The sequence below is a fragment of the Ptychodera flava genome, chromosome 3 (genome assembly GCF_041260155.1).
Source record: "Ptychodera flava strain L36383 chromosome 3, AS_Pfla_20210202, whole genome shotgun sequence".
NCBI classification, from domain to species: domain Eukaryota; kingdom Metazoa; phylum Hemichordata; class Enteropneusta; family Ptychoderidae; genus Ptychodera; species Ptychodera flava.
This window is the reverse complement of record NC_091930.1, coordinates 21742462-21756112: the sequence shown is the minus strand read 5'-3', so window position 1 is coordinate 21756112 and position 13651 is coordinate 21742462. Positions and strand designations below refer to the sequence as shown.

Here is a 13651-nt window from a genome sequence, read left to right as displayed (position 1 = left end):
GACGAAGTCCGGCGGTGGACTTATAGATTAGGTCCCGCCCATCCGTGCTTCCTTCACCTCAGTCACCAGTGAAGCAATTGAGTAAAAACTTGGCATAAGTATAGTACCATATGTCTCTCGATGCACGCCAAATGCTTTCACAAAACAATCAAATTAGGCCACACAGGATTCACTTTTTTGGATATTCAGAGCTACATCCCGGAACTTCAATCAAAACTACCCGTGTTGTATGGTATTCAGACTCAAATTGTCTGAATCCATATCATGATTCTTGTTCATACATGCATTTGTCACCACCAATTTCTCAGTCATTCATATTGATTCAGTATGCCACTTAATTTCACAAAACAGTCAAATTTGGCCCTTATAGATTCTCTTTTTTTATATTTTGAGCTACATCCTTTGAATTTGAATCCAAAATTACTTTTGTGTCTGGTATTCCGACTCTTAATATATGAATCTGAACCCTAATCACATTTGTATTTTCCAAATATAAATTGTAATCATTCGTGGTTTCTCAAGAAGTACACACTCAAATATCATGAAACTTGGTGGAGATGTTGATATATCAGAGCTGTAATAGTGTGAAGAGACATTTAGAAGTGTCATGTCTAATAATTGCTAATTTGCTTATTTGATGAAGTGTCTTAATTAGTGTACTATGTCCACAAATACTGCATCACATTGAATGAAACGTGGTACAGATGTTAAACTCTACATACTTTGACAGTGTAGAAAGAAGATTAGCAGTATCATGCCAATAAATTGCTTATTTGAATATTTAATAATCCAGCATTTACTAGGCTTTTTCTCGACTCGTGTCCACAACAAAAATTATTACTGCCACTCAAATTCCTTGCCACGAACGTAAACACATAACAGGACACAAAAAGGCACACTCACATTGTCACATACATACATAATACATACATACATACATACATACATACATACATACATACATACATACATACATACTACATACATACATACATACATACATACATACATACATACATACATACATACATACATACATACATACATACATACATACATACATACATACATACATACATACATACATACATACATACATACATACATACATACATACATACATACATACATACATACATACATACATACATACATACATACATACATACAGACATACATGCATACATGCATACATACATACATACATACATACATACATACATACATACATACATACATACATACATACATACATACATACATACATACATACATACATACATACATACATACATACATACATACATACATACATACATACATACATACATACATACATACATACATACATACATACATACATACATACATACATACATACAACTACATACATACATACATACATACACATACATACATACATACATACATACATACATACATACTACATACATACATACATACATACATACATACATACATACATACATACATACATACATACATACATACATACATACATACATACATACATACATACATACATACATACATACATACATACATACATACATACATACATACATACATACATACATACATACATACATACATACATACATACATACATACATACATACATACATACATACATACATATATACATACACACATACATAAAGAAAAGTGTGATCAAAAGTGTTAATTTAATTCGAAATTTGCAAAACATATACGTCAGTGTTGAGATCACAAAGTGGTGCCTTTGAAAATGTTTAACTATCAACAGCGAGTTGAATTTTCGTACGCTTGTTTTACAACTTAATTGATCCTTCTCCCGCTGACAAAATAACGTTCACTGGAGTGGGAGTAATGTATTAAACTGTGTAAACTACGATTTCCACAGCTCAAGCTAATTTTAATTTTGTTAAACTAACATTACAAACATAATATACACCTACAATCTTTAACCTATGGTGTTTAGTCGTACAGTATAAGTTTCGGTATCAGAGGATGCGGAGTCCAATAACTTTGAAACGGAGTACAATAATTTTAGGTGTTATTGGACGCTGTTTGACCTTTGACCTCAAACACCTTTTCGTCAACGCGAGGAAAAAGAAGAGAATATTTTACAATTTTATAACAATATATACTTCTTAACATTCAGTACTTCACAAAGCAAATCATGGTCAGTCCAAAACCGGTGAATTTGAGTGAAAATATGCTGCTGACGTAAAATTTCTACAACGCGCACTGCGCAGCGCGGGTTGGAATTTCGTTCTGTGCGCTTAGCGGACGCGCTGAACGCGTTCCCAGTCTGCTCGCGATCGCTCCCCGGGATCGCTCAGTGCAGTGCGCGAGAAACATAAAAAAACGCCAAAATTTCGATTTTTTTCAAGTAAAGTTGGACTGTAAAGGTGTATAATAATACGGTTATTCACAAAATACAGGGATTTATGTCCTCGTACATCGTACGCTTCGGTATTGTCCTCGACGACTACGCGTCTCGGACAATACCTCCGCTGCACGATGTACTCCGACATAAATCCCAGTATTTTGTGAATAACCTTGGCACAAGAATTAGAATTTTGAAATATTTATGACATTTCCTAACACATTCAGATTGACATAAATGCATTTTAAACTCTTCTAACGTCGATAAGGTACAGTGAAAGAATTAGATGAAGCGTCAACATAAACCAGTATTTCAATAAATGCACTCTGAAGAGAAGTAGAGGAAAGGCACAAAGTGGAAGGGAAAAATCATAATAAACCCGTTACATATTATTGTTTACAAAACCACTCTTTATTATCAGTACAAAATAATCGCTAGACGTACACAAAAATCCTATGACATGTGAAGTGGTGTGTATTCACTTAATGAAACATTTGATAACATAGAGTACAATGAAACACCAAAATTACTTCTTTTCTTCTCATTTAAATTGTTCAATTTCAAGGGTGAGCATTTCGAGTTTCCCTGAAGACATACTACTTCAAATCTAATGCATGAAAATTTCTCAGAACTCAGTAGTAATGAAAAATATACTTCAGACTACAGCAATCAATATAAAGAGCACAATTATTCGATTCTGTATACGAAGATGACAGTGAAAAAAACATACATTTACGTAGATACATACATAGATACATACATAGATACATACATAGATACAACATACATACATACATACATACATACATACATACATACATACATACATACATACATACATACATACATACATACATACATACATACATACATACATACATACATACATACATACATACATACATACATACATACATACATACATACATACATACATACATACATACATACATACATACATACATACATACATACATACATACATACATACATACATACATACATACATACATACATACATACATACATACATACATACATACATACATACATACATACATACATACATACATACATACATACATACATACATACCATACATACATACATACATACATACATACATACATACATACATACATGCATACATACAGGTGTAATCAAAAAGTGTTCATAAATCAGCAATGGTGGGAAATATACACCAGTGTACAGTTCACAAAGTGGTGCTTTCGAACATATATCATTATAGCGAGTTGAATTTTCGTACACTTGTTTTACAACTTAATTGATGCTTCTCCTGCTGACAAAATAACGTTTACTGGAGTGGGAGTAATGTGTTAAACTGTGTAAACTACGATTTCCCAAACTCAAGCGACTTTTAATTTGTTAAACTAGCATTACAAACATCATATATGCGCCTAGTATTAGAATATTGAAATAATTGTGATATTTCTAAACTCAATTATATTGACAAAATTGCATTGTAAACTTTTCCAACGTCGATAAGGTACAGTGAAATATAAAGAGTCAACATTCTTCATGCGTAGTTACTTGACCGCGGTCAAACTATTAAAACAACTGTGATTCTTCTTCCAAGTGATATTTACAGAAAATACATGGTAGAGTGAAGTTCAACAGTCGTGCGTGCTTCAAGAAATATTCTGTAAATGTAGCATGATTTAGAAACCCTCTGGACTCTGAAGGTTCATGGCGCAGGAACCATCTTCCGATGGGCACTGCATTACCTGTGACCTACTTCCACATCAGGCTGTGCGCGTTTGCCTATTATTTATGTTACGCAAATACGCCATAGCCTGGTGTGAACGTGAGTGAGTGGACAATTGCCATAAATGTCTTCTGCCATATCACGTGATGACACCGCCTAGCTAGGCGCTTTATCCCATAAACTATGACTTCGGCCACTATTTTCATCCGTTTCTATATTTTATAGAATCGCGCGAGTTCTATATGGCTAAAATGTCGTTTCCGGAACAAGCGACCCAAAAGCTAGCACATATGCACAAATTAATCCTGGTGTACTTCACAATTAACAACTTTATGCTCGATACCTACGAGCATCACGTATGTCAACATAGTTGCAGCATTTAAAGTATGCCATATACTTTTGAGCAAACATGTTTCAACTCTTATCGCAAACGTACCTTAGATAAAGTGCTCTAATTGGTTGTATTGGTCCTGTACAACCTTCTAGCGCAGTCCCGATGACGCCCTCTTGAGATTGACATGGAAAATGACAGTTTGAAATCGAGCATTAGAAATATCAAATATGTATGTCTTTACTAAATGCATTTAGTTGCATTACTCACAATTTAACTCTTGGTAAAATCGACCAAACACAGTGAAGCATTTATAAACACTCCTCTACTGTATTTTAGCAAACACAAAAACTTCAGACTGTTTTTATCGTAAGAATATGAACAAAAGGGTCATGGTAAAATGGCTCATATTTTAAGGAACACTTTAAGGATCAAAATGTGTCAGGTCACAGTATCTCAAATTCCTTTGCTCATACCACATCACCCTATTCCTGGTACAAAACAAACACACAACCAGACACACAGACAGACACACATCAACTTGAACAACAACTTGAACACAATGACAAGAGATAAGGAAAGCTCCCTCAGACGGCGAGTATGATTCAGTCTACAGTTCTTTTACCAGTTCCATGATACATTGTGCGCCAAGTTACAGGAAAGCACTTTGAATTTGCGTGTCTGGACTTTCTTTGCAATTAGCTGGTTTTTAATTTAGCTGACATACATCCTAACCATTGCAAGTGTAGGGACAAGTTGAAGTTGCAGAATTGAAAGTCTTAGCTAAAATCACCAAAAAGGATCTGTGGGATACTGCCGAAAAGGACTTGTTTTACATTATACGCAACATACCGTATATACTCATAGAACTCTTAAATTATAGGGTGTACGCATATGTGTGTTACTCAGAGAAAAGTATAGCAGGTCACACCTTGACCGATAACTTCGTCGCAAGATGATGGATACAAAATTAATCAAGGCCTTTTTCGGAATTGTAGATTTGTGCCGTTCTGTTGGGAATCACGTGTATGGTGTAGCTCCGCCCACCCTTTCCTTTACTAATTATGTAGATTATGCATTGGGCGTTCCGCAGATATCGAGAAGGCATTCTTACAAGTAGGCCTAGAGGAGTCCGATCGTGATTTCACAAAATTCATGTGGTTATCGGACCCTGACGATCCAAACAGTCCATTTCGTATTTACCGCTTTAAAGTCGTGTTGTTCGGTGCCGCATGTTCGCCGTTCATTTTGAACGCAACCGTCAAGTTTCACTTAGAAAATGATGGATCTGAAACTGCCGTAGATCTAAGCAAAAATATCTATGTTGATAATGTTTTGAGTGGACGCGACTCTGAACAGAAACTCATAGATTATCATACCGAGGCAATCAATCTCATGAAATCAAGCGGCTTTAATCTCCGTGAGTGGGCTACTAACTGCGCAGAGTTGAAGGAAATTGTTGGAAGGGCAAATATTCCGTGTTCAGATAGCATAGCAAATGTACTTGGTTTACGCTGGGATACAGAATCAGATTCACTTCGCTACCCAGATAAAGAATTAGACAAAGCAACAGAAAGCGAACCACTTGTTACGAAACGAGAAATTGTTAGAGCAACTGCAAGTTTGTACGATCCTCTCGGTTTCATTACTCCCGTACATATCAATGCTAAGATTTTCGTCCAGAAATTGTGGAAAGCACAACTTCAGTGGGACGAACCGCTACAAAGCGATCTTCGAAACGAATGGGTTAAGATATGCCACGAATTACAAACAGTTTCCGAAATACAAATCCCACGTTACCCATTCAACTCAGATATCAATGAAAGCAAATTTGAATTACATGCGTTTTCTGACGCTAGCAAGAAGGCCTACGGCGCAGCAGTTTATTTACGCAATCCGCAGACGCGCGAAACTGCCCTTGTACTTTCCAAAAGTAGAGTAACTCCAGTCAAACCTTTGACAATCCCACGCGCAGAACTCATGGGAGTTTTGCTAGGATCTCGTCTTCTGAAATTTGTTCACTCCAGTCTCAACGAACAAATTAGTATTGACAAGTGTTATCTGTGGTCTGATAGTCAGGCCGTCCTATACTGGCTGCAAAACAATAAGAAGTTGCCATGTTTCGTTAGCAATCGAATTACTGAAATCAAGGCCAATGAACTCATTGGTGAGTACAAATACTGTCCTACAACTGATAATCCAGCCGATCTATTGTCTCGCGGCATTCTGACGTCACAACTGGCTGAAAGCACGCTATGGTGGCATGGACCACAATGGCTAAAATTGGGAGATTGGCCAGTTTGCGAAGTCTTTGATAGTCAAGTGTTACACGTCAATGATGAAATTAACGCAGCAGAAGCTTGCAAAGGTACGCGTGAACAACCTGTTGCTACTCATGTCGGTATCTCCGAAATTGTAGATTCTACTGACTATAGCTCTTTGACTAGACTATTACGCGTAAGTGCTTATGTTCTACGATTTGTGAACAATCTGAAGAGTGAGGAAAAGGACCGTAAACTTGATCCCTTGACCGCACAAGAAATCAACGCCGTTGAAAGTTTATGGATCCGTGATGCTCAAAAGTGCGCTTATTTCACAGAAATTAAGGCGCTTACCGATAAACAGAAATCAGCTGGCTCATTAGCCCACCAACTTCGCTTGTTTATTGACAAAGAAGGCTTCGTTCGTGTTGGTGGTAGGCTTCACAACGCGCCGTTAAATTGGAAGCTAAATTTCCGCTTCTCCTTTCCCGAGAAAATCACTTCACAAAATTGATAGTGATTGCCGCTCATTGGCAAATAACACTCCGGATCACAGACAACAATCACACACATTCGGCAGAGATTTTGGATTCCACAAATTCGACCGTTTGTAAAATCAATATTGAGAAGATGCGTTGTCTGTCGGATAGTGTGCGGCAAATCCTACAGAAAACCAATCCCCGCACCCCTACAGAGTTGTAGATTGAGCGATGCTCCACCCTTTACTGTTACTGGCGTGGATTTTACTGGTGCAGTGTATGTCTCAGTAGGAAAGTCTGAGCAAAAAGCGTACATTTGTTTATTCACTTGTGCCGTTACTCGAGCCGTACACTTAGAATTGGTCGCAAACCTCAGTAGCGAGACATTTTTACGAGCCTTCAGGAGGTTCGCCGCCAGACGCTCCTTACCGCGCAAAATTATGTCGGATAACGGATCCACATATTTATCAGCCGCGACGGAAATAGAAAACATGATGAAATCAGTACCAGTACGGAACTACTTTGCAAACTGTCGCGTGGAATGGACTTTCATTCCAAAACGTGCGCCGTGGTTTGGTGGCTTTTGGGAACGACTTATCGGCTTGACTAAAACTGCCCTCAAAAAAGTTCTCGGTCGATCGTTCGTATCAGTCGATGAGTTACAGACAGTTCTTGCTGAAATTGAAGCTACGTTGAACGATCGTCCACTGACTTATCTTTCCAACGATCCCAACGATCTTTCACCCTTGACCCCTTCACACTTGTTGCATGGTCGTCTTATCACAACTTTGCCATATTACTCAATCGATGAAGAGGAGCTAAATGACCCAACATTTGGTTGCCAAGAACGTCTCCAGAGGAGATCAGAGTATTTAGGCAAAATTCACACTCATTTCTGGAAAAGATGGTCTCAAGATTACCTCAACACATTGCGTGAAAGAGATCGAATTTCAGGGAAGGGAGCCATTCAGAATCAGATACGGGTGGGTGATGTTGTTCTAGTGGAAGACAAATCTGTCCCACGGATAAGGTGGTCTCTTGCCATTGTTGAAAAACTTAACACAGGAAATGATGGTTTAGTGCGTTCCGCTTGCATCAGAACGCGTACCGGCAAAACTAGTAGACCTATCACTAAATTGTATCCATTAGAAGTTAATTCAGAAGTTGAAAATAATGAAACGTGCGCCGACGCTGACGAAGGTGCACATACTACAAATAGTAGCGTGATTAGTTCACGACCAGTTCGTGAAGCGGCTATGAAAGCCCGTCAACGACTAAAGGAAATGTCATCAATTCTGTATTAGTAAGTTTTTGTTTCAGACTCGCATTCACTATCTTCAGTGACTGCTTTGTAGTTTAGAGTTTACTTAGTTTGTGAGATTTGTAACTTTGAACTTATTTCAGTTTTGATTTCATTTGACGTTCGCTATGAACATCCGTTAGATTGTAACTTACAGTTATTTTTTGAATTAGAGATTAATGTAACGTTTACACAAAGTATTTCCGTCATCTTATTTGTAGTTTCTTTCTGTTAAAGCTTATAACGAACCTGTACTGTAAGAAGGATTTAATTAAGTATAGTTTATATAAGGATTTGCATTAGAGTTCTCTTTGAAGTTTGTATCACGCGCCACAAACAGAAGCAGATTGTGATTTAATCCGTACCAGGCGTACTTTCTTATCAAGCATGATTAGACACCAACCGCCATTGATCTTTCAGATTATTCTTTCCAATCTTACGCTTATCATAGACACTTTACTCTTGAGATTTATTTCGTGTTGTTTTTTGCATTTGTGAATTCAGTTGTGTAAGATTTTTGAAACTCTTTATCTTGCTGGCGGGAGGATGTTGGGAATCACGTGTATGGTGTAGCTCCGCCCACCCTTTCCTTTACTAATTATGTAGATTATGCATTGGGCGTGTCATTAGTTAGTCGTGTCATTCATTGATTCTAATGATTATTCATACTACAATGTATATATGGATCTGTGATAGTAATAAAGGTCAAGATTTGAACTTGGTCATACTAAGACACAATACAAAGCTGTCTCCGGCCTATTCTGTCTCTCTCTAACCGAACCTATCCCCAAGTGTGTACCCCACACGTTCCTGTGGAATAGTCCGTTTTACATCACAAGATTGGTATGTTATTGTTGTTTTGAGTGTGTATATGTGTTATAGACAGTCAAAGCAATGCATTGTGGGATAACTGGGAATATGTGTTTTGCATGGTGCTGCCAAAACACGCAACTAGACTTCCAAGTGTTTACAATTCTAGAACACCAACGTCACAGAGCGAAATGGAACGGCTCGAGGCAAAGTCTAAGAAATAATAATTACCAGACCAAAGCTGACTTTTTATTAAAAAAAAAGGAGGACCCAGTGCAAAAGCGACGTAACCTTGTTTATTCAAAATCAAATTTTTGATATATATTTGTTCGGGAATGACAAATACATATTTTTTGAATATTTTGAGTAAAACAGTCAATATAACTTAAATGAAATTACGCAGCGGACGTACCTTGAGTTACGACCCTTTACACTTGATGACAGTCCGTGTTCTAAGAAAATAACTCAATAGTTGTGTCTGTTTTGCCCGGGAAAACTGTAAAAAATTCAAAATATAAAAACATCTCATAATGATGATGCTATTCAAAAATATTTCATCGAAAACGGAAAATCAACATGTGCATAAAGGACGAAACTAATGATAAGCTACGTCCTTTTTGTTCAAAATGCTAGTGCCAGATAGACATAACTCTAATTTTTTTAATTTACATAAAACAATTACATAATTGTTACATTCATTTGTGACATGTTATATATCTATAACATTACCCTTTACCCATGAAACAATTAGCTACAAACAAATTCAATTTTAGAGTTAAAGGCTTTTAAAACCTTTATTCCGCTCTAAATTAGTTTGTTGAAAAATGAGTTACGTCTAGCTTGCACTGATCTATCGATGTTATGTAGAAAGAGTATAGGTATCCCTCTACCTGAATGGACATGACGGAAACCCTACATGACAAGTTATCTCGTGTTATTTCCAATTTGCCCTTGTTGCTGCAGTATATTTAAAACTTAAAGAGGCACCCCCACTGGTTACATTTTTAAAACACATTTTTTTTATTCCAACGGTCGATATTTGACGTGGCGACTGCGCGCGGATCGCGAGATATCGATAAAAACATGTCATTTCCCGAGCGTATTTTTACATCCCGAAGTTTTACGATCGTTTCTGATTATGACCCGAAATCCCCGAAGGTTTGTTGTTGTGCTGATTGACGATATTCTAGGGAGTCCATAATAAGTTCGAACGACGCAATTTTACCTCCCACTGCGAAGACTTTATATACAGCATTATGCCTTCACTTCAGGTAAGTTTTTTTTAAACTTCTCCTTAGTTTTTGTCGTTTTTATTATTCTCAGTCAGTTCTATTATATTTTTAACCAATACCACATAGATATCAGTTTTTACGTGTAAAATATTAGCCGCCTCTGATGACTACATTTTGTCGTCTGCCACACAGTTACGCGTGGTTCGATACATAGCGGCCGCCGCGTGGTATGCGTGCATACCACGCTGCGGCCGCTATGTATCAACCGCACGTATCTGTGCTAGTCACCTATGCGAATTCTGGTGGAATCAGCAAACTTTGTTTTCCGTTTTTTCTCCGAGTCAGTAAGACTCGGCTTTCCCCCATGGGGCATGACCGATCACCGATGCGAGTGGTACTGTGGCGTACAGCAGCGTTAGCGTAGACTCGTACTCCATAGCTTAGTTGAAAATGGCCCCAGTGCAGAGCGTTCGATGTTCGGAAGCTGAATTTAGGTGCGCCACCGAAATTCAAACATTTACTTTTTTGAGAACATATTTTTATCGATATCTCGTGATCCGCGCGCAGTCGCCATATCGATTGTTTGCATCAAATAATGTGTTTTAAAAATGTTACCAAGTGGGGTTAAGGGATTTGAGTGTATATTTCACGTATATTGTACATGTTAACAACGATAAATTAGGTCTCATACTGACATTTAGCTCACGCCTTGAATCATTTATTCTATTATTCAATCTTTATATGGTAAGCGAAATAGGATGAACATTCGACAATGGGTAACATTCACAGTCTCACTCATCGTTTTCGCCAGGGGGCGCCATTCAAAGAATGGCAGCAGAAAGCCCCTACTACCACACAAAGAGTTTGAAACATAATGTGATCATCTCCAATGGGCTTAGTGATGCACGGTTAAAGACCGACTGGCCCGTCTTCTCCTTGGTATTAATTGCCGATTGTCCTTTGGGATACTCTTTATGGTAAAGAAATACAAACCGCTAAGATTCCGGAGTTGCATTGTCCTCTGGCATACACTCAGTGTTAGTCAGTTATATTGATGAATAATTTATATCCAACGTTAACTTATATTCTAAAATTAAGTGATTTGATTCTTGGCAGCTTTCCAACTAGAAAATGTTAATTTTGATTATACTGTGGCCATGCCATATTCAATACCTTTGCAAGGGCTATTCGGTAGTGTGATATATTTACAAGCCGCTTAAAATAATTCCGTGCTAGAGTTTGTTGTTCAAGTCATGCATCCTGTTTATTATCATAAATTCACCGTAGAAAGAAATAGAGTATTCTGTCCATTAAAACGCCATACGGAATGCGCCTTCATGGTTGAACGTTTTCAAGAGACTCATTGGACGAGTGCCAAACTATGTCTCGCGCTCTGTACGTATATTGCATACATTGTCTTCATCGGCGTTCGAACCCACAATATACGACATCCAGTCAGTGCGTTGACATCTCAGATACCATTCCACGTTGCGCTTTTGCTATAAATCGGTAAGAAAGTTTGGTTACAATGTAGGAATACGGTCAATAGTCGGCCCATTTTATGTCCAAGTCACGAATGTAAGATGTATCATAATGAGGTCCATAACGTTAAAATTTGATGGTAGGTAATCAAAGTTTTCCATTAAGGTAGTATGCACCTCGAAAGTGAAAACTTAAACTTGTGCTCTAACTTTCCTCAAGGAATCTTTCAATCATTCTCTTTCAAAATCAAGAATAAAAATAAGGGGTCACCATGCAAATTTTGGTACTAGAGAAACAAATTACCCAGTTTACCGATATTAGAAATTCAGAATGGCCGCCATCCCTGTGTTAACTCTATGGAGAAATAAAAAATTCGAAAACTAAGTTTTCTCTCACCAAGAGCTTTAAAATGAACCCCCACATATGGTATATCAGAAGAGAATGGTAAAAGTTTGAGAGTCCAAATGTCTGTCCCTGGGGTGCGTTCTACCTTAAGTTGCGGTTGTCTAATCAGATAGTTAATGAGCAACACGTAAAGCAAACATAAAGTAGGAATGTCTGGTTTCTTTGGAGTTTGCAAGTCGCGGTAATGATCCGTTGTTACTTATTACTCTTCTAAAGTTTATTCACCTTAGCCCATGCTTATAGAATTTGAATCCATGTCCGCAGTTAAACAATTGAATATCACAGTTTTAAATTCTGTTAAAATATGAGAAGGTCCCTAAGATATTTATATTGACGTACTTTACGTGCGCATACCGTACACTTGCTTATCTCAATCGCAGCTTCGCACATAAGCCGACCTTATATGTAATAAATCAGGGGTCATGCGTACAAAGTAGGTTTTGATATTATGCTATTTGATAACCTCGGGTTGAGACAATCCATCATTGCACTAACGCTGCACATACTTACTGACCAAACCAAACACAAAAAGCGTACACGACATGAAACTCCATATGACATGTATGACGCCGCCTACGACGCATAAACAGCTGTTCAGAATTGACGTCACATTCTCGCAACGGCGAGAATGTATGAGACAGCGATTGCCATTGACGAACAATCACTGTATGCAAATAACATGCTTTCAATGAACCCAAGTTGGACCTGCTGTTGACTTGCGTCAACCTTAAAAACTAGGGGACCTCTACCATAGTTAATACACTAAGGACTCCCCAACTTCTTCTTATTTGGTCAGTTTTTCAGAAGTTTCAACAGGCTATAACTCTGCAATGCCTTTGAGCCCAAATGTTTAGGTCTTTTTATTCCACAGAGAATGTTGACTACTTCATATTTAATAGTTTTATTGAAGTTTATAACTGACGCTCTAGCCTTTCCAACCACCTTAAACTCATTTGTATTTGAAATTAGTGAGTAATGATAGGTTGGATACTGCACATATGCATCACTGTACGGATTAGCAAATCTATATCGAGGCTTCTCAACAACACAAAAATGCGGTGAAGTAAGGATACACTGTGCCAGCCACAATATCGCACTAGGTAATATTTTTTTAAACATTTACGGATTAGTAAAATAACCCGCTACTTAAATCGTTCATGACGATGCGGAGTCTAGATTTTACGAACTGTCAACATCAATCGGAGGCATAACATACACATGTAGTGTGACTTA

At 37.7% G+C, this 13651-nt stretch overlaps 2 protein-coding genes across 2 annotated transcripts; both read left to right on the top strand.

Annotated features, from left to right (window-relative positions):
* Positions 1-5604: 5604 nt before the first annotated feature.
* On the top strand, positions 5605-7224 carry LOC139128315 (uncharacterized). The gene has a single exon (XM_070694113.1). It carries the CDS (start codon positions 5605-5607, stop codon positions 7222-7224), a length of 1620 nt encoding a protein of 539 aa, XP_070550214.1.
* A 405-nt stretch (positions 7225-7629) lies between these two features.
* On the top strand, positions 7630-8493 carry LOC139128303 (uncharacterized). The gene has a single exon (XM_070694105.1). It carries the CDS (start codon positions 7630-7632, stop codon positions 8491-8493), a length of 864 nt encoding a protein of 287 aa, XP_070550206.1.
* Positions 8494-13651: the final 5158 nt, after the last annotated feature.

Excerpts from the sequence above, each read along its gene's own strand:
- LOC139128315 (XM_070694113.1), top strand. The coding sequence starts at position 5,605 with ATGTGGTTATCGGACCCTGACGATCCAAACAGTCCATTTCGTATTTAC.
- LOC139128303 (XM_070694105.1), top strand. The coding sequence starts at position 7,630 with ATGTCGGATAACGGATCCACATATTTATCAGCCGCGACGGAAATAGAA.